The sequence below is a fragment of the Gorilla gorilla genome, chromosome 4 (assembly GCF_029281585.2).
Source record: "Gorilla gorilla gorilla isolate KB3781 chromosome 4, NHGRI_mGorGor1-v2.1_pri, whole genome shotgun sequence".
NCBI lineage: Eukaryota > Metazoa > Chordata > Mammalia > Primates > Hominidae > Gorilla > Gorilla gorilla.
Genome location: NC_073228.2, coordinates 48,099,958 through 48,121,088, shown reverse-complemented (window position 1 = coordinate 48,121,088; position 21,131 = coordinate 48,099,958). Strand labels below are relative to the sequence as shown.

At 50.3% G+C, this 21,131-nt stretch overlaps 1 protein-coding gene across 6 annotated transcripts; it reads left to right on the top strand.

Moving 5' to 3' along the window:
• Nucleotides 1-452: 452 nt before the first annotated feature.
• HROB (homologous recombination factor with OB-fold) lies at nucleotides 453-21,067 on the top strand. 6 transcript variants are annotated; one of them, XM_019026150.4, is made up of 10 exons: nucleotides 453-688; nucleotides 3,758-3,808; nucleotides 6,408-7,595; nucleotides 9,532-9,615; nucleotides 11,217-11,357; nucleotides 13,144-13,252; nucleotides 13,441-13,526; nucleotides 13,874-13,999; nucleotides 16,406-16,511; nucleotides 20,462-21,067. In XM_019026150.4, exons 1-10 carry the CDS (start codon nucleotides 686-688, stop codon nucleotides 20,521-20,523), a joined length of 1,956 nt encoding a protein of 651 aa, XP_018881695.2. In that variant the 5' UTR covers nucleotides 453-685; the 3' UTR covers nucleotides 20,524-21,067. The 6 variants fall into 6 exon arrangements, with proteins under 6 accessions (XP_018881695.2, XP_055243954.1, XP_055243955.1 ...); XM_019026151.4 differs by having other exon boundaries at nucleotides 457-688; nucleotides 9,535-9,615; XM_055387977.2 differs by having other exon boundaries at nucleotides 457-688; nucleotides 9,535-9,615; nucleotides 13,141-13,252.
• Nucleotides 21,068-21,131: the final 64 nt, after the last annotated feature.

Below are 21,131 nucleotides of genomic sequence, written 5' to 3'. Positions count from 1 at the left end.
TCTTCAATGTGCCACATGCTGGTTCACAAAGGTGAAAAGCCACAGTCTTGCTCTGAAGCAGTATTAAGTCAAGCAGGGAGGCCGGGCGCCATGGCTTACGCCTGTAATCCCAGCTACTTCGAAGGCTGAGGCAGGAGAATCGCTTGAACCCGGGAGGCGGAGGTTGCAGTGAGCCGAGATCGCGCCACTGCACTCCAGCCTGGGCGACAGAGCGAGATTCGGTTTAAAAAAGAAAAAAAAAAAAAAGAACGGAAAAGAAAGGGGCGGGGGCAGGATTAGGCATCGTGGGGCCAAGATGCTTGATCTCACCTGAACCAGTGCTGAACCAGCCAACTGGGAAGAGGAGCCGCTTGGGGGCGACCGAGAGCCCATCCGTTTCCCCTTTAAGACCAGAGCGGAAGACTACAGTGAGAAGGCCCTTTGTGTCGGCGGGAAAGAAATATGCCTGCCCCTTTAAGAAGGCGGAGACGCCCCAGTGGCGGCGTCTTCGAATGCGGCCTAAGGCGCCTGCCGCCAGTCTCCCGGCGACTTTCCCTATATCGCAGACTCATCCCTCTGACCCCAGCCTGGAAGCACTGTCCCTCGGAGTCCGAGACTTCCACCTGGGTCGTGTCCAAGGCCCCGGCGACTCCCCGGACTCGGGGTGCCGAGCCATCCTCCCCGCCGAGGCCCACCCGCCGTCGCTATGGTAATGCCGCGCCCAGCTTGGGGGCTGGCGGGCCGCAGGGCCCCCTGGCCTCCGGAACTGCTCGTGGGGTTCCAGCCCCTCGCCTGCGCAAGTTGCAGGACCGGGGTCTGGGTGGGGGTTCGGCGGAGTCGGGAGACCTGGGCTGTCGTCAGGGCTTGTCATGGACGCGCCGGAGACCCTGAGAAAGCATTCTCCTCCCCCGGGCCTCAGTTTCCCTCCTGTTGCCTTCCTACCCTCCTGGGAAAGCCCCCTTTCCAGTGCGCTCAGACGTCACTACCGCTTGGGTCCATCCCTTTCCCCTCCCCGCCCCACACTTTCCACTTTTTTTTTTTTTTTTTTTTTGGACGAAGTCTCGTTCTGTCGCCCAGGCTGGAGTGCAGTGGCGTGATCTCTGCTCACTGCAACCGTCGTCTCCCGCCCACCCCTTTCACTCTGATCCTTAGAGTCTTGGGAACTGTATCGCCAGCTGTAGCTCCTGCGGCTCTGGCATCTGGGGTTAGGCACCACCTCTGATCTGGGTTTGACACTCATCAGAAACTGGCTACAGCAGCCCTGCTGGCTAGAAAGAAGGAACAGTGGACTGGGGCACCCTGCTGTCCTGGGACCCTAGTTTTTGGGCCTTGGGTTAGGTAGGGAAACTACTGGCTTTATTTGTAGAAACAATGCCACTGTGCGGACGTGTTTGGATTTATGGTAGTTTCTCTTATGTTTGACATAAGATTGGTCAGGCGAAACCTTTGGGATATTGCAAAATCCTTAGGCCCAAGCCAAGTGCCGTGGCTGACACCTGTTTTTGTTTGTTTGTTTTCTTGAGACAGAGTCTCACTCTGTGGCCCAGGCTGAAGTGCAGTGGTGCGATCTCCGCTCACTGCAACCTCCACTTCCCAGGTTCAAGCAATTCTCCTGCCTTAGACTCCCAACAAGCTGGGATTACAGGCGGGCACCACCACCCCAGCTAACTTATTTCTATGTTTAGTAGAGACGAGGTTTCACTTTGTTGGCCAGGCTGTTCTTGAACTCCTGGCCTCAGGTGGTCCACCCGCCTTGGCGTCGCAAAGTGCTGGGATTACAGGAGTGAGCCACCATGCCCAGCCTGTGGCTGACACCTATAATCCCAGCACTTTGGAGGCCACAGTGGGAGGATCACTTGAGCCCAGGAGTTCAAGACTAGCTTGGGCAATGTAGTGTGGCCCCGTATCTACAAAAATTTAAAAATTAGCCTGGGCGCAGTGGCTCATGCCTGTAATCCCAGCACTTTGGGAGGCTGAGGCAGGCAGATCACAAGGTCAGGAGTTCAAGACCAGCCTGGCTAACATGGTGAAACCCTGTCTCAACTAAAAATACAAAAAAAATAGCCAGGCATTGTGGCTTGGCCTGTAATCCCAGCTACTTGGGAGGCTAAGGCAGGAGAATTGCTTGAACCCGGAAGGTGGAGGTTGCAGTGAGCCAAGATCGTGCCGCTGGACTTCAGCCTGGGCAACAGAGCAAGACTCCGTCTCAGGAAGAAAAAAAAAAAAGAAAATTAGCTAAGCATGGTGGTGCACACCTGTAGTCCCAGTTACTCAGGAGGTTGAGGTGGGAGGGTCACTTGAGCCTAGGAGATTGAGGCTGCAGTGAGCTATGATCTTGCCACTGCACTCCAGCCTGGGCAATAGGGGAAGACCCTGTCTCAAAACAAAAGACAAAAACAAAATGTTGACGCCCATGTGCACAGTCCTGGAGAACTGCCCTTGCTCCCCTAGGCAGCCTTCCCTTTGCCCCCTTTCTTCCCTTCCAGGATTAGTGCAGATGGTTCTGAGTGGATTATGTTACAAGAAAGTTGTTTAATCTTTCTTTCCTTTTTTTTTTTTTTTTTTTTTTTTAAGACAGAGTCTTGCTCTGTCGCCCAGGCTGGAGTTCAGTGGCGCAATCTTGGCTCACTGCAACCTCTACCTCCCGGGTTCAAGCAATTCTCCTGCCTTAGCCTTCCAAGTAGCTGAGATCACAGGCATGCTCCACTAGGCCCGGCTAATTTTTTTTTTTTTAAAGACAGAGTCTTGCCCTGTTGCCCAGGCTGGTGTGCAGTGGTGCGATCTCGGCTCACTGCAACCTCTGCCTCCCCAGTTCAAGTGATTCTCCTGCCTCAGCCTCCTGAGTAGCTGGGATTACAGGTGCCCACCACCACTCCCAGCTAATTTTTTGTATTTTTAGTAGAGACAGGGTTTCAATATGTTGGCCAGGCTGGTCTCGAACGCCTGACCTTGTGATCCGCCCCCACCTCAACCTCCCAAAGTTCTGAGATTATAGGTGTGAGCTACCACGCCCGACCTAATTTTGTATTTTTAGTAGAGATGGGGTTTCACCGTGTTGGTCAGGCTGGTCTTGAACTCCTGACCTCAGGTGATTCACCAGCCTTGGCCTCCCAAAGTGTTGGGATTATAGGCATGAGCCACCGTGCCTGGCAGAAAGTGTTTTAATCTTTTTCTAAGAGGCGGGTCTCACTATGTTGCCCAGCCTAGCCTCAAACTCCTGGGCTCTAGGGATCCACCCACCTCAGCCTCCCAAGTAGCTGGGACTGCAGGAATGAGCCACTGCACACAGCTAAGTAAGTTTTTTAGAATACTTGGGTCTTTTTTTTTTTTTTTGATACAGACTCTCACTCTGTCGCCCAGGCTGGAGTGCAACCTCTGCCTCCTGGGTTCAAGCGATTCTCCTGCCTCAGCCTCCCGAGTAGCTGGGATTACAGGCATGAGCCACCATGCCCAGCTAACTTTTGTATTTTTAGTAGAGACTAGGTTTCTCCATGTTGGCCAGGTTGGTCTCAAACTCCTGACCTCAGGAGATCCACCTGCCTTGGCCTCCCAAAGTGCTGGGATTACAGGCATGAGTCACCACACCCGGCCCTAGATTGTTTAAGTCTTTAACGAAATCCCATTTCTTCTCATTCCTTAGTCCTTTCCCAGCCGTAGCAAAAACAAACAAAAAACAATATACCTGATGGTATTGTTAGTGCTGGGAAGAAGCAGAGTGAGGACAGAATGTGCTTGCAAATGGTATTTCTCAACCCCAGTTGGTTTGTTTTCTTTTCAGGCGTGCAGTTTGCAGAAGCTGTTTGCTGTGGAAGAGGAGTTTGAAGATGAGGTAGGGAAGTGTTGATGATCAGAGGTGGCAGACGAGGTCTTAAAATGTAAACACTCAGGTTCAGAACATTTTGGATTAGCCTGTACCAGCCTCCTTTTAGTTGACATCTGTATGTTTTTGCCTATGAGGTGCTGAGAAGTGATGAGAAGTGTAAACAACCTACTTAACTGTCTTAGAAACAAAAAACCAGAGCAATGAATTGCCTAATTGTCATACCTTTAAATTATAAGGGCTCTTTCCTGGAAGCTGTGTCATCTAGCTGATTTAATTCACCTCTGTGATAACATACTTGCGGTGGGAAGGGCTGTGTATGTAGAGCCAGAACCATGTAAGAGATAGCATAGTTACTGGATGGCAGGAGGCCAGGGGTCAGCAATTGGCTATGTGAATCAGGGCAAGTTACTTTATTCTCTGGTCTTCTGTTTTCTCTTCTACAATATGAGGGACGCTCTTCTGCCTCAGATGTTCTTCCCTTCCCTCTGTCTAATCACAAGATGAGGGGTGAGACTAGATCCAAAGCTTGCACGTTAGAATTACCCTTGTCTAGGCTCTACCACACACCAATTAAATCAGAATTTCTGGGAATGGCCCAGCCAGGGATATTTCTTTTTTTTCTTTTCTTCAACATTTATTTTAAGTTCAGGGGTACACGTGCAGGTTTGTTACATAGGTAAACGTGTGCCATGGTGGTTTGCTGCACAGATCATCCCATCACCTAGGTAATAAGCCCAGCATGCATTAGCTATTCTTCCTGATGCTCTCCACCTCCCTGCCCCCGGCAGCCCCCACTGTGTGAACTTCTTTCTTTTTTTGGAGACAGGATCTCTTTCTGTCACCCAGGCTGGAGTGCAATGGCACAATCACGGCTCACTGCAACCTCAACCTCCCAGGCATAAGTGATCCTCCCACCTCAGCCTCCTCAGTAGCTGGGCCTACAGGTGTGTGCCACCATGCCCAGCTAATTTTTCATTTTTTTGTAGAGACAGGGTCTTACTAAGTTGCCCAGGCTGGTCTCAAATTCCTGGGCTCAAATGATCCTTCTGCCTCGGCCTCCCAAAGTGCTGGGATTACAGGTATGAGCCAGCGGGCCCGTCCTGATTTTTGTTTTTACAAATAATTCACAACTGCCAGTTTTGTCAAGGAGATGTGTCCTTGTCTTTGTCTTTCAGCTTTGGAGATATGTGATTACAGGCTGAAAAAGTGACTGTTAAAATGACCCTCTTGGGTCTTACAAGGTGATGATGGGACTGCTAAGCGAGTAATGGAATTAGAGTAAAGGAATCTGACAGCTGAAGTTTCTGTTCCTTGAAAATGGCAGATCAGTCCCTTCCCCCTTTCTAAAGCAGGTGATGTCATGTCTGAGAGTGAGCTCTTTGGGAGAAAAAAGATCATCAACCTCCAGAGTCATCAGGATTTTATTACTGCTATAGTTCTGGTTATTATTATTATTGTTGAGTCCTGTGGTGGTCCTGCCTGAGTATGGGACTCACTTAATAATACACAAAGCAGGAAAAAGCCTTTCTCTAGCCCAGACAATCCAGTGCAGTAGCAGAGGGTGGGGGTGGTGGGGACCCTCCTGTCAGTTAAATCAGCAGTTCTGACTCAAAACCACCCTCAGAACAGGTCTGTTGCTCTTGAAGGTGTCAATCTCACCTTGCTTCCCAACTGGAATCCATACTTTATTTAACTTGCCTGAAAAGCTATATTTAACTTCTGCCTTTTTTGCTGGCTCCAAGTCCTCTCTGGCTTACTGAAGGGTAGCTATCTCTGTGTAGTGTGTGTGTGTGTGTGTGTGTGTGTGTGAGAGAGAGAGAGAGAGAGAGCACACGAGTGTGTATTGGGGATGAGGAGTGAGCTAAGGACAGGCAGCATGACCAGCTGGATAGATCCCTGTTTAGATAACAGGCCAGACACCAGAAAGTGGTCTCCTTGAGATGGTTGTTGTGTGACCTAGGGTGATTTGTCTGACTTCTTGGTTCCCTGGAACGTTTGCTTCTCCTGCTGTTCTCCTCTAACTGCCCCTCTCCCCATCCATGAAGACTGAAGAAAGAGGTTACCTGAAGACTTAGCCTTAGATTGGAGTGTTTTTGATAGAGCCTTGTGTAGGCCCATGGGTGAGGTCAGAGGTGGTAAGAGACACCACTATTGGCTTTCATGCTTTGGTTTCTTTTTCTTTTTCTTTTCTTTTTTTTTTTTTGAGACAGAGTCTCACTCTGTCACCCAGGCTGGAGTACAGTGGCACCATCTCAGCTCACTGCCAACCTCTGCCTCTCAGGTTGAAGTGATTCTCCTGCCTCAGCCTCCCGAGTAGCTGGAACTACAGGTGTGCACCCCCATGCCCAGCTAATTTTTTTATTTTTAGTAGAGACGGTTTTGCCACGTTGGCCAGGCTGGTCTCGAACTCCTGACCTCAAGTGATCCTCCTACTTTGGCCTCCCAAAGTGCTGGGTTACAGGCATGAGCCACCATGCCCGACCCTCATGCTTTGGTTTCTTTCAAGTATCTACACACAAACATACACGCCATGTGCCTGAATAGTAAAAGCAGAGGGGTTCTTGATTTCCAGATGCCAAGACCTACCATCTCTGCTTCCTTGTAGGATTTCTTGTCTGCTGTGGAGGATGCAGAGAACCGGTTTACTGGCTCACTGCCTGTGAATGCTGGGCGCCTGAGACCTGTCTCTTCTAGGCCACAAGAGACTGTGCAGGCACAGTCCTCCAGGCTGCTGCTGTTACACTCCACTGCTCCCTCAGAGGCTTTGGGCCTGCCGGACTTGAACCTCTGCCTCCCTGCCTCCAGCACACCCAGTGCCAACAGCCGTCCATCATGCATAGGAGCAGCTCCCCTAAGGCCTGTCTCTACTTCCAGCAGCTGGATTGGCAATCAGAGAAGAGTGACAGTGACAGAAGTGCTCAGAGAGCCAGCAAGACCTCAGTCCTCAGCCTTACACCCCCTACTCACCTTTGAGAGCCAACAGCAGCAAGTTGGTGGCTTTGAGGGGCCTGAACAAGACGAATTTGATAAAGTCCTGGCAAGCATGGAGTTGGAGGAGCCTGGCATGGAGCTGGAATGTGGAGTCAGCAGTGAGGCCACACCAATCCTGCCTGCCCAGCAGCGGGAGGGTTCAGTATTGGCTAAAAAAGCCCGGGTAGTTGATCTGAGTGGATCTTGCCACAAGGGGCCTGTGCCTGCCACCCACAAAGCGGGTATCATGTCAGCCCAGGATGAGTCTCTAGATCCTGTCATCCAATGTAGGACTCCACGACCCCCTTTGAGACCTGGTGCTATGGGTCACCTTCCTGTTCCAACTGCCTTAACAGTTCCCACTCAGCAACCCCACTGGGAAGTCTGTCCACAACGCTCCCCTATTCAAGCACTTCAGCCTCTCCAAGCTGCTAGAGGGACCATTCAGAGCAGCCCTCAAAATCGTTTCCCTTGTCAGCCATTCCAGTCTCCAAGTTCCTGGTTAAGTGGCAAAGCTCATTTACCCAGACCTCGAACTCCCAACTCAAGCTGTTCTACTCCCTCAAGGACTAGCTCTGGATTATTTCCTCGGATACCCTTACAACCCCAAGCTCCAGTGTCTTCCATTGGGTCTCCTGTTGGTACCCCAAAAGGTCCCCATTCCTCCCTGGGTCCCCAGGGAGCTCTGCAGACACACATAGTCACCAACCACCTGGTGCAGCTAGTCACTGCTGCCAGCCGGACACCCCAGCAGCCCACCCATCCCTCCACCCGAGCCAAAACTCGCCGTTTCCCCGGCCCAGCTGGGATCCTGCCTCACCAGGTGAGTGAGCTGGCTTTCTAGGATTTGGTGGGCAAGGGAGAGAAGCAGGGTTCCAGCACTGTCCAGCCCTAGCATATCTTCCCTCTTGCAGAGAAGGAAGGAAGGAAGTGCAGAGAGGCTTTTCAAAGCTGCAGGAGAAATAAAAGGGAAGAACTGAATGCTAGAAAATCCACTGTGAAGAAGCGCTTAAGGCTCTGAGGACATCATAATTTTCTTTTTTCTTCTCCTTTTTTTTTTTTTTTGAGATGGAGTCTTGCTGCAACATCTAGGCTGGAGTGCAGTGGTGCAATCTCAGCTCACTGAAACCTCTGCCTCCTGGGTTTAAGCAATTCTCCTGCCTCAGCCTCTTGAGTAGCTGGGACTACAGGCCCCCGCCACCATGCCTGGCTAATTTTTGTATTTTTGGTAGAGACAGATTTTCACCATATTGGCCAGGCTGGTCTCGAACTCCTGACCTCAAGTGATCCGCCCGCCTCGGCCTCCCAAAGTGCTAGGATTACAGGCGTGAGCCACCACGCCTGACCCTCTTTTCCTTTTTTTAAGAAGACCCTCTTTTCCTTTTTTTAAGAATTAGAGATTGGCTATGTTGCTCAGGCTAGTCATGAACTAGGCTCAAGCCATTCTCCCGCCTTAGCCTCCCATATAGCTGGGACTACAGGTGTGCACTAGGGCAGGAAGTCATTCTTGTGCATTTGTTAAGGTCTTATGTGTTGGACAATTTGCTTGGAACTGAGAATACAAAGATTAAAAGAAATAGTTCCTGTCCTAAAGAACTTACAGTGAAATGGAAGAAACAGATGTAAACAAACAAACATGCACAAAGCACACAGTGTGAACAGGGGTCATTCCCTGGGTGCTGGGAAGACACTGGGTCTGCCTTAGGCTTGCTGAGTGGGCTTTGGATGGATGAGTAGGAGGTTAACAGGTGTGTGGTGGAGCGGGTGCTGTGCTCTGTGGATGTTCTGGCAGTGGGAAAGCAGGGAAGAGCATGTGTAAGGGCACAGAGGCAGAAGAGCAAGGTGCTCTCAGATCCACAGAATAGTTCATTGTGGGAGGTGTGGGGAAGCTGGGGCTGAAAAGGAGACAGCCCTGGTGAGACTTGGATTAAACTAGTCTTGGATCAGATCCCAGATAATTGGACTCTGAGGATCTGGACTGGTTGTGATAGGTGTGCCCTCTTCCTCCCATTTTAAGGGTGTTTGAAACAATTTCTGCCTGTTACTTGCTCTTCCCTAGCATGTTAGCAGATATCCAAAGAGGCCGTCTGTGTTCCTCCTGGGCTGGATCTCCCTGGAGGAAAGGGTTAGGATTTGGGGAAAGATGCCCCTTTGCTCATCACAGGCCTCTCAATTTTTCTTTCTTTCTTTCTTTTTTTTTTTTTTTGAGACAGAGTCTTGCTCTCTCATCCAGGCAGGAGTGCAGTGGCACAATCTTGGCTCACTGCAACCTCCACCTCCCGGCTTCAAGTGATTCTCCTGCCTCAGCCTTCCAAGTAGCTGGCATTACAGGCATGGGCCACCACGCCTGGCTAATTTTTGTATTTTTGGTAGAGATGGGGGTTTCTCCATGTTGGCCAGGCTGGTCTCGAACTCCTGACCTCAGGTGATCCACCCGCCTCAGCCTCCCAAAGTGCTGGGATTACAGGTGTGAGCCGCCACGCCCAGCCAGGCGTCTCTATTTGGGTCACTGCCCCCTTCGGGCAGCCCTGGTTTTTGCACCTGGGTGAGCTCCGGCTTCCTCACATTTTCAAACCAGTCCCCAAAGTATCTTTTTTGAGCTGCCAAAGAGGCTCCTGAGACTTTGTTAGGAGAGATGTAATATGTGTTAATAGTCCCTGATCATTTCCTGAACTCATTATGTAAACCAAACAATAAGCTGTACTTGTAAATAACAGCTGCTAAGCTTGCTCTCACCTTCTCCTTCCCTCCCCTCTTAGCAGAGTGGGAGAAGTCTGGAGGACATCATGGTTTCCGCGCCCCAAACTCCGACCCATGGTGCTCTGGCTAAATTCCAGACAGAGGTAACTTATGCAAATGTTAACTTTCTGGGTGTGATTTGAGAGTGAGGGGCGTCCCTGTGTGTTTCAGGAGTTAAGAATCAAGAGCTGATGCTGCTAGGCCTGTTTGCTGGTGTCACACACTAAAAGGCATTTGAGGCAGGTAGTTGGGGGAGGCAGCAATTTTACTGGCATTAAGTGAGGCCTGTCCTGGTGCCAGGTAGGTATTATCTGATGCCATGGGTCCAGCCTTCTTTCCCATCTAAGAAATAAAGGCCCAGCTAGCTCCAGCTTCCCCCAGGGGAGGAGACTGTGATAAGTATTATGAGATTGTGTCTCAGGAACCCTTCCTCTCAGGTTTCTGAGAACTGAGCTGGGAAGGATCTGCCTTCTCTTGCCTTTGCTGGGTTCCCTTTGGTGGGTGAGACCCTGCTTCCCTTCTCCGTGGGGTTCTGGTTGACCTGCTCTGCCGTGAAACCCAGTTTTGCTTTTAATTCTCCCCAGTATTTTTTCTCTGCTGTAGCTCCGCAGATCTGCCAGTCCATTTCAGATCCAAAGCAGCAGATACTCTCTGGATTCAAAGCATGTATTAATGTAAGAAGGTTAATTGTTAAAGCTAGAAGCATCCCAAATAGAATATGACTGGTTTCAAAATGGTTAAGCCACTCTGGAAGCCTATAAATATATGTGGTGGATCCCTACCCCTAAGACTTTTTGAGTCTGTTACAAAAAATAAGCGTAGATAGCCTTCTGCTTCAATGCAGTTAAAGTCAGGAGCTGATTTTATTTTATTTTATTTTATTTTATTTTATTATGTTATTTTATGTTATGTTATTTTATTTTATTTTGTTTTTGAGACAGATTCTCGCTCTGTTGCCCAGGCTGGAGTGCAGTGTCGTGATCTCGGCTCACTGCAACCTCCGCCTCCTGGGTTCAGGCTATTCTCCTGCCTCAGCCTCCTGAGTAGCTGGGACTGCAGGCGTGTGCCACCATGCCTGGCTAATTTTTGTATTTTTAGTAGAGACGGGGTTTCACCATGTTAGCCAGGATGGTCTCCATCTTCTGACCTCATGATCTGCCCGCCTCGGCCTCCCAAAGTGCTGGGGTAACAGGTGTGAGCCACTGTGCCCGGCCAATTTTTGTATTTTTAGTAGAGACGAGGTTTCACCATGTTGGCCAGGCTGGTCTCGAACTCTTGTCTTCAGGTGATCCACCCGCCTCGGCCTTCCAAAGTGCTGGGATAACAGGTGTGAGCCACCGCGTCTGGCCCAGGAGCTGATTTTATTAAAAATTTGTTTTTAATACCTAGTCCTACAGACAGGACCTGATTTTAAAAAGAAAAAAAAAGAGTATCTGCTGAATGAAACCTGTGATACGCGACAAGATTTTCACGTGCTTCAAATGCCAAAGCAATCAGAAAAAAAAAAAGAAAAAGAGAAAAAAAAGATGTCACATACCATTTTCTGGCCTTGGGGATAAATGAGAGGAGAGACTGTGGCCATTGTACTACAGTTTTTCCGAGGGGATTTGCCTTTCCTCTCTCACCCTTCCACCCTGTTTCAATCAAGAGTCTGTAGCAAGGTAGACCTATTCATACAGGCTCCCCCTCTGCTCTGTGGTACCAGATTGTTGCTAGTTCCCAGGCATCTGTGGAGGAGGATTTTGGGCGAGGTCCCTGGCTGACCATGAAATCCGCGCTAGGCCTGGATGAGAGAGACCCTAGCTGCTTCCTCTGTACCTACAGCATTGTCATGGTGCTGCGCAAGGTAAGGATTCTGGGTGCTGAGACCCAAAGGAAAGACCATTTTTCTCCCTCTTTCTGACCTACTGCCCTACTCCACCTTAGGAAGGGGCTGTTTGCTCCCTCGTACCCTATACAAGCAGCAGCACGAAGCCCCTTTGGTTGTATCTTCCACTTACCTACCTTTTCACTGTCATCCATAGGATTGGGCCCAGGCGGAAGGAGAGAGTGGGTTATGGTATGCCTCTGCACTTCCAGGCCCTGGATGGGGTGGGGTGAGCACACTGCCACCCTCAAATCTCCCTAGTGGTTAAGGGTTGTGTGCAGAGACATGTCAGTACATGTGCCAACATATCCCTGCCTGTGACTGTTATGATGGAACATTGTGTAAACACATATAAACAAAAGAAAGTGCTGGACACAGTGGCTCACACCTGTAATCCCAGCATTTTAGGAGGCTGAGGTGGAAGGATCACAAAGGTCAGGAGTTCGAGACCAGCCTGGGCAACAAAGCGAGACCCTGTCTCTACAAAAAAATACAAAAAAAAAAAAATTAGCTGGATGTGGTGTCACATGTCTTATAGTCCCAGCTACTAGGGAGGCTGAGGCCAGAGGATCACTTGATCTTAGGAGGTTGAGGCCACAGTGAACTATGATCATGCCACTGCCCTCCAGCCGGGGCAATAGAGCGAGAGCTTGTCTCCTTTAAAAAAAACCCAAGGCCGGGCGTGGTGGCTCACACCTATAATCTTGAGAGGTCAAGGCGGGCGGATCACCTGAGGTCGCGAGTTCAAGACCAGCCTGACCAACCTGGAGAAACCCTGTCTCTACTAAAAATACAAAATTAGCCGGACGTGTTGGCACATGCCTGTAATTCTAGCTACTCAGGAGGCTGAGGCAGGAGAATTGCTTGAACCTGGAAGGCAGAGGTTGCGGTGAGCCAAGATGTGCCATTGCACTCTAGCCTGGGCAATAAGAGTGAAACTCTGACTCAAGAAAAAAACAAAAACCAAACAGGTCAGGCGGGGTGGGTCACGCCTGTAATCCAGCACTTTGGGAGGCTGAGGCGGGCAGATCACTTGAGGTCAGGAGTTCGAGACCAGCCTGGCCAACATGGTGAAACCCCCTCTATTGAAAATACAAAAATTAGCCAGGCTTGGTGGCACACGCCTGTAAGTCCAGCTACTCAGGAAGCTGAGGCTGGAGAATCGCTTGAACCCAGAGGCGGAGGTTGCAATGAGCCAAGGTCGTGCCATGGTACTCCAGCCTGGGCGACAGAGCGAGACTCCATCTCAAAAATGAAAAAATAGGCCGGGTGCAGTGTCTCATGCCTGTAATCCCAGCACTTTGGGAGGCCGAGGTGGGTGGATCACGAGGTCAGGAGTTCAAGACAAGCCTGGCCAACATGGTGAAACCCTGTCTCTACTAAAAATACAAAAATTAGCCGGGCGTGGTGGTGGGCGCCTGTAATCCCAGCTACTTGGGAGCCTGAGGCAGGAGAATCGCTTGAAACCAGAAGGTGGAGGTTGCAGTGAGCCGAGATTGTGCCATTGCACCCAGCCGGGGAGCGAAACTCCGTCTCAAAAAAAATAAAAATAAAAAAGAACAGAGGCAGGAGAGAGAAATGAAGGACCTCCCAGCTCTAGGTCTGCCCGAGAGAGATGGGATACCTCCTTGTCCTCCACAAGGAAGATCATCACTATAACTATACTCTGACCCCTCCTAACCCCGGTTGCCCTGGCACACTTGGAGACTTGGAAAGTCACAGGTGGGCCGTGGAAGGCTCAGCATATGCCTCTCCTTGTAAGCAGGCAGCCCTGAAGCAGCTTCCTAGGAACAAGGTCCCCAACATGGCGGTGATGATCAAGTCCCTGACTCGGAGCACAATGGACGCCAGTGTGGTTTTCAAGGACCCCACGGGTAAGGAATTAGGTCCTAGGTTGTCTGATGAGTGGGCTCCATTGAGGCCAGGAAATGAGGTGGAATCACCCTCTCCCTTTGCAGACAGGAAAACTGAGGCAGTGAGCAGCCCACTTCCCAGCCAGGGCCCATACCAGTCGCCGTGCTGCCCTTGACCCTGAGACTGATGGGCCATGTGGTATTTGCAGGAGAGATGCAGGGGACGGTGCACAGGTTGCTGCTGGAGACGCGCCAGAATGAGCTGAAGCCTGGCTCGGTGCTGCTGCTGAAGCAGGTATGGGGAGCAGCTCTCCACACCACTGCACCCCGGATAGAGCCCTCAGTGTCTGTCTCCTTACCTGTTTGGCTGCCTTCCTCTACAACACCAGGCACGGAGTGGCTGAACCATTGCTAGGCCCTGGCTTGAGCTGAGGGAAGGCCTGTGGCCCTTGAGCTGGCCCCCATTCTTCAGGGTGGATAGGAATGGAGGGTTGTGTTAAGGGGAGATTGTGGCAAATGGTTCTCTTCTGGCACCAAGGCTAGGCAGAGGACACCAAGTGAAAGGCGGGTGGGAGCCAGGTGTCCATCTGGCAGCTCCCAGTGCTCCATCAGGACACTGACCTTCCCTTTCCTTGACTCCAGATTGGAGTGTTTTCTCCTTCACTTCGAAATCACTACCTCAACGTGACACCCAACAACCTGGTCCATATTTACAGCCCGGATTCTGGGGATGGGAGCTTCCTCAAGCCATCTCAGCCCTTCCCCAAGGTAAGAGGAGCAGGAAGAAACGGGGGACTGGTAAGGCCCTCCTTCTGCCTGGATCTTCTGATTTCTTCCTCTCTTCCACCCTGGGGAGCAGAGGTCTGAAGGGGGCAGGTGCTCTGAGGTGAAAAGGTATCTTTGGGGACAGGACCATCTCCTATCCCTCATCCAGCCGCCTGGCAGATGGCTCAGTAACAGTACCTAGAGGAGCAGCTGGCTTCTTGGTGATCCCTGAGCATCTGATGGCAGGCTTGAACATCTGAGAGGATAGGAGTCACTTGAGAACTAACCAAGTGGAGGGCCCACCAGGGGGTGGTGGCAGTAAATGACCGAGGGTCAGATCTGCTACAGGTGGCAGTGTGGAGAACAGTGAGCTACAAATGGCCTGTCAGGTGAGCCAGCACCTGCTCTGTGTCTTCCCTCTTGGCATCTGCCTCTGCTAAATTAGGGGGAAGCTGCACAGAGCACTGGTGGGGACATCCTCTTTAGGAACCGAGATGAGCATTTGGCATTTATGGGAGGTAAGCATGGGCTTCCAGGCAGATCCACTCCAGGTTGAGAGTGGAGAGCCTGGGCTTGACATGCCCTGCCCCCGCCACCTTCCTGGGATCTTGTGTACTGAAAACGTGTACTGTGACCTTGGGCAAGTCCTGTTGCCTCCCTTGCAACAGCTTCATCTATAGTACGTTTGACTTGATGACCTCTAGTCATCTTAGACAGAGGTTTTCATCTAAGCTCCAACTTTCCACTTCCATTTTCCTCATCTTTCCCCTTAGCCCCTCCACATTCTCTCAAAATCACCCCACTTCTAAACTCTTTCTTTTTCTTTCTTTTCTTTTCTTTTCTTTTTGAGACAGAGTTTTGCTCTGTCACCCAGGCCAGAGTGCAGTGGCGTGACCTTGGCTCAGTGCAACCTCTGCCTTCCAGATTCAAGCGATTCTCCCACCTCAGCCTCCCGAACAGCTAGGACCATGCCCAACTAAATCTTTTTGTATTTTTTAGTAGAGACAGAGTTTTGCCATATTGGCCAGGCTGGTCCCGAACTCCTGACCTCAGGTGATCGGCCTGCCTTGGCCTCCCAAAGTGCTGGGATTATAGGCATGAGCCACCGTGCTCGGCCTATTTTTCTTTTAAATTTCAAATTATCTATACTTATTGAAATAAAATAGCACAGAATAAGCAAAAAATGGATCCTACCCTTCCCCACTCCTATTTCCTAGGACTAACCATGGTTAACCATTTAATTACCAGTATTTATTTATTTTTATTTTTTTTTGAGATGGAGTCTCACTCTGTCACCCAGGCTGTAGTGCAGTGGCATGTTCTCAGCTCACTGCAACTTCACCTCCCGGGTTCAAGTGATTCTCCTGCCTCAGCCTCCTGAGTAGCTGGGATTACAGGTGTGTGCCACCACACCTGGCTACTTTTTGTATTTTAAGTAGAGACGGGATTTCACCATGTTGGTCAGGCTGGTCTCGAACTCCTGACCTTGTGATCCACCTGCCTCGGCCTCCCAAAGTATTGGGATTATAGGCGTGAACTAGGCGTGCCCGGCCTAGTTTTTGTGTTTTTAGTAGAGATGGGGTTTCACCATATTGGCCAGGCTAGTCTCAAACTCCCGACCTCAAGTGATCCTCCTGCCTTGGCCTCCCAAAGTGCTGGGATTACAGGTATCAGCCACCGTGCCTGGCCTTAATTACCAGTTTTAATTACCTGCCCATATATTAGCTATATATTCCTTTGGGGATTGTTAACAGCTAATTTTAAATCTCAGGCTAACTCTTCAATGTATTTCTGAATGGCCTCTTCACTCTCTGCTCTAGTTATAGAGAATCTCTAAAACATTAGATACCAACAGAACTAGGAAAGCAAATCAGCCAAAAGAGGTTTGTTTTTTGTTTTGTTTATTATCTGCTGCTTTGGGTGTTTGGTGTTTCAGCTGCCTCCCTTCAGCATGGGCCTGGGTGGCTGGCCCCTGCCATACTCTTCCATCATGTTTCTTTTTTTTTTTGAGCAAGGATCTCACTCTGTCACCCAGGCTGGAGTGCAGTGGCACGATATTGGCTCACTGCAACCTCTGCCTCCTGGGTTCAAGCGATTCTCATGCCTCAGCCTCCCGAGTAGCTAGGATTACAGGCGCGTGCCACCATGCCCGGCTCTGTTTTTGTATTTTTAGTAGAGATGTGGTTTCACCATGTTGGCCAGGCTGGTCTCGAACTCCTGACCTCAAATGATCCACCCGCCTTGGCCTCCCAAAGGGCTGGGATTACAGGTGTGAGCCACCACACCTGGCCCCATCATGTTTCTTTCCTGAGCCCCACACTGTTCCTTTGAGGTTGTCTGGGTAGAGGTGGTGCCATCTGAAGGGATTTCAGGGACACAGGCATTGGTAACCAGATCCTCTGTCCCCAGGATTCAGGGAGCTTCCAGCATGATGTGGCTGCAAAGCCCGAGGAAGGCTTCAGAACAGCACAGAACCTAGAGGCAGAGGCGTCCCCTGAAGAACTCCCAGAAGCAGGTAAGGCAGTCAGCCCATCTGGGATCAAGAGAGGTTCTATTTCCTGTTGAGTAGCTGAACCAGAATCTTCCTGGCTATATCTTGTTCCTCTTTCCATGAATCTTTGGATCTTATATAATCTTACAGAAATCAGATACAGTGTCTTGTTTGGCAAGGCTGCAGGCCACAAACTCGTTAACAGTGTGATAGGGCCATGTAAAACAAAGTGTCATCCACAGGTTTCCCCCATTTTCAGGTTATGTGCCATCAGCCACAAGGAGGAAACATCACCATCCCCTGTCCAGATGGACAGATGCTATCTTTGTGCCACACTCTGAGTCCTCTGTGGGCTGACGACCAGACCACAGAGGCAGATTTCCCATCCTGAGTAAGCTTAGAGGAGTGCTGAGGAGTCAAGACGTCCACTGGTTTTTGGGAAAACCAGGCTACAAACCAGAGAGGCCCAAATGCAGACCCCTTGTGGTTGGGCCAGCTGCTTCCTCAGAAGGCAGCATCACCCAGGTGAAACTAACACCATTCAGGATCTAGTTTTAGCTTTTTTTACTTTAATTTTTATTTTTGCGACAGGGTCTCATTCTGTTGCCCAGGCTGGAGTGCAGTGTTATGAACACGCCTCACTGCAGCCTCGGCCTCCAGGCTCAAGCAGTCCTCCCACCTCAGCCTCCCGAGTAGCTGGGACTACAGGTATGTGCCACTATGCCCAGCAATTTTTTTTTTTTTTGAGACGGAGTCTCGCTCTGTCACCCAGGCTGAAGTGCAGTGGCGCGATCTCAGCTCACTGCAAGCTCCGCCTCCTGGGTTCATGCCATTCTCCTGCCTCAGCCTCCTGATTAGCTGGGACTACAGGCACCCGCCACCATGCCCGGCTAATTTTTTGTGTATTTTTAGTAGAGACGGGGTTTCACTGTGTTAGCCAGGATGGTCTCGATCTCCTGACCTCGCGATCTGCCCGCCTCAGCCTCCCAAAGTGCTGGGATTACAGGCGTGAGCCACCGCGCCCGGCCATGCCCAGCAATTTTTAAATTTTTTGTAGAGACAGTTTTGCCATGTTGCCCAGGCTGGTCTCGAACTCCTGGGGCTCAAGCGATCCTTCTGTCTCTGCCTCCCAAAGTACTGGGATTAGAGGCATGACCTACCCTGCCCAGCCTGGTCTTTAGCTTTTCAATTCCAAAAATTCAATCCTGTCTGGCCCCAAAGTTCACAGGATTATATGTGGGCGGAAACCTACCCAGGTGCCGAGGCAAGAGACTGAAGGCACAAACTGTTCCAGTATAATACAGAAAATAGTTAGAATAAGAAAAGTTATACTAGAAATAGGATATAGAGATGATTATATATGGATATTACCAATCATTAGTTTTTAGTACTAATTTCTGTATTATTATTATAACTGAGAAAAAAAACAGCCAATATAGAGTCAAGAGCTGAAGGGACATTGTGAGAAGTGACCAGAAGACAAGAGTTGGGTGCCAGATGTAGGGTCCAGCCCTACTGGGCCTTGTGGGTTTTCTCTTCGTATGCAGAGATGAGAGATTGTAGAAAAATAAGACACAAGACTAAGAGAAAGTAGGAAAGACAGCTGGGCCCAAGGGGCCACTACCACCAATGCGTGGCAGTCCGGTAGTAGCCCTAAATGCGTGGAGTCCGGTAGTGGCCCCAAATGCCTGGATGCGCTGCTATTTATTGTATACAAGGCAAGGGGGCAGGATAAGGAGTCATCTCAAAAGATTGATGAAGTCAAGCAAGTCACGTGTCCACGTGACGGGGGCCTTTCCCTTTGTGGTAGCTGAAGCAGAGAGGGAGGACAGCATATGTCAGCATTTTTTCTATGCACTTATCAGATAAATCAAAGACTTTAATACTTTCACTAATTCACTACTGCTATCTTTCAAGAACTTAAAAGAAGAACCAGGTGTACAGGCGGAACACGAAAGTGGACAAGGAGCGTGACCACTGAAGCACAGCATCACAGGGAGACGTTGAAGCCTCCAGATGATTGTGGGCAGGCCTGGCTAATGTCAGGCCTCCCACAAGAGCTGGTGGAGCAGTGTTCTCGAACTCCCCGAAGGAGAGGGAGACTCCCTTTCCCAGTCTGCTAAGTAACAGTTGCCTTCCCAGGCACTGGCGCTACCGCAAGACTGAGGTCTGCTAAGTAACGGGTGCCTTCCCAGGCACTGGCGCTACTGCTAGACCAAGGTGTCCTCAGGCAGCCCTTATCAGGGCGTGACAGAGGACTTTCACTGTTGTCTTCTGCTCACTTCTCACAATGTCCCTTCAGCTCCTGACTCTGTACTGGCTGTTTTTTTTCTCGGTTATAATGATAATACAGAGATTAGTACTAAAAACTAATGATTGGTAATATCCATATATAGCTGGGCGCGGTGGCTCACGCCTGTAATCCCAGCACTTTGGGAGGCCAAGGTGGGCGGATCACAAGGTCAGGAGATCGAGACCATCCTGACTAACATGGTGAAACCCCGTCTCTACTAAAAATACACAAAAAATTAGCCAGGCGTGGTGGCGGGCCCCTGTAGTCCAGCTACTTGGGAGGCTGGGGCAGAAGAATGGCATGAACCTGGGAGGCGGAGCTTCCAGTGAGGCGAGATCGTGCCACTGCACTCCAGCCTGGGTGACAGAGTAAGACTCCGTCTCAAAAATAAAAAAAAATCCATATATAATCATCTCTATATCCTATTTCTAGTATAACTTTTCTTATTGTTTTCTTTATTATACTGGAACAGTTTGTGCCTTCAGTCTCTTTCCCCGGCACCTGGGTAGGTTTCCACCCACAATTATGGATAGGTGTTCTCACACTACCTAATTCACAGTATACCAATGGATAAACCACAAAGGCCATTATATCTTGTGAAAAAGCATATGTCTCTTATCCTGGAATCTTGCATTGCCTGGAAGCCTGCACTCTTTCTTTGTGAGACAAGCCAAGGCATCACCAGAAGGTTGCTGGTAGTGACAGAGAGTTGATTATAGAATATTAGGGCTGTTGGGCCGGGCGTGGTGGCTCATGCCTCTAATCCCAGCACTTTGGGAGGCCAAGGCGGGTGGATCACGAGGTCAAGAGATCAAGACCATCTTGGCTAACACGGTGAAACCCTGTCTCTACTAAAAATATAAAAAATTAGCCGGGCGTGGTGGTGGGCGCCTGTAGTCCCAGCTACTCAGGAGGCTGAGGCAGGAGAATGGTGTGAACCCGGGAGGCGGAGCTTGCAGTGAGCCGAGATCACGCCACTGCACTCCAGCCTGGGCGACAGAGTGAGACTCTGTCTCAAAAAAAAAAAAAAGTTTGTTTCAGGTAAAGTGGGGTTGATAACAGGAGCTAACTGGAGATGCCCTACCTATGAATGTTTATTGAGGCACAGAGCAAGCACTCAGTCAGTATTAGCTGCTGCTAGTAAATAATATTGCTAGGGATTATCGAGGTCAGCTGTGTCCAAGTTCTCGGACATAAGCACCATATCTGAGAACTGTAGTCTTACACAGGCACTTTGAGGAAGGGGGTGATATTTTCCACTGTCAGATGAGAAGCCAATTAAGGAACTGTGTAACTGAACACATCTAATGGCTTTTCCCAGCCCTCCTTCTCCTTCAGCCAATGAGAGTTCCACTAGGTGACCTCTGAAGCCTTCTTGTTTGGCACTATGACTGGATGGAAGGAGAGGAATCAGTGAGGCTCAGGGGAATCCTCTTCCTCGTCAGAATGGCCCAGGGATTACGCCCCTGCCTTTTGTCATGTACGGGTACAAGGGGAGCAGAGGGAAGATGGAAGTCAGGCCAGCCTCAGGCCCATTGGCATGGGTACCACTGCCTGGAGGAGCCGCCTGCCCAGCTATACAGCCAGGCCCAGGCCCTCCTGAAGGGCAGAAACTTTGGACCTGAGTCACATGGAACCCTGATGTTGTCACTAAGGCTACCCATCATTCCCCTCTTTGTAGATGACCTGGATGGACTCCTGAGTGAGCTTCCTGAAGACTTCTTCTGTGGGACCAGTAGTTGAGACTGCCCCAACGCAGGACAACCCACCATGAGCAGGCAGCTCTGGGCATGTGTCTGGTCACATCCAAGGGGGAGAAGAAGGCCAGCATGATTGGAGAGTGGACACAGCGGGGGGCTTCTGTGGTTGCTCCTACCCTGGGTGTTTTCCCTGAGAGCCCCCTCATCTCTGCGCTGCCCTCACTTTGGGCCTTCCTTTGCCGTTGGCACCAGAATCCAGCCGGAGACTGGCTCTCCAGCCAACAGGAAAGGCCTGTCACCCTCGCCTTGGATGTCCCTCTCCTGCCTCAGCTTAATTTTAGAGGATATTGGGCCTGGTTTTCTTGTCCCTTCATACCCTAGTCCCTGGACAGCTGAGGAGATGAAAGGAGCCACACCACAACAATGGCGGCCTGCCCCTCCACACAGGGGAGAAGCACGCTCAGGCTTCCTCTGCTTTGTCTCTTCAGACCTGTGGTTGCTCTGCTCATCCATTCCCGAGGTTCCCAGGTGCAGGACAGAGGTGTGGCCTATTGTACCTTGTTCTGAAATAAAGCAGCTCCTGCTTCTTCTGCCTCCGTTTCTTTTCCACCCCCTGCTGCTCCTGCCTAACTGCCCTGCCAGTGCTGTGTG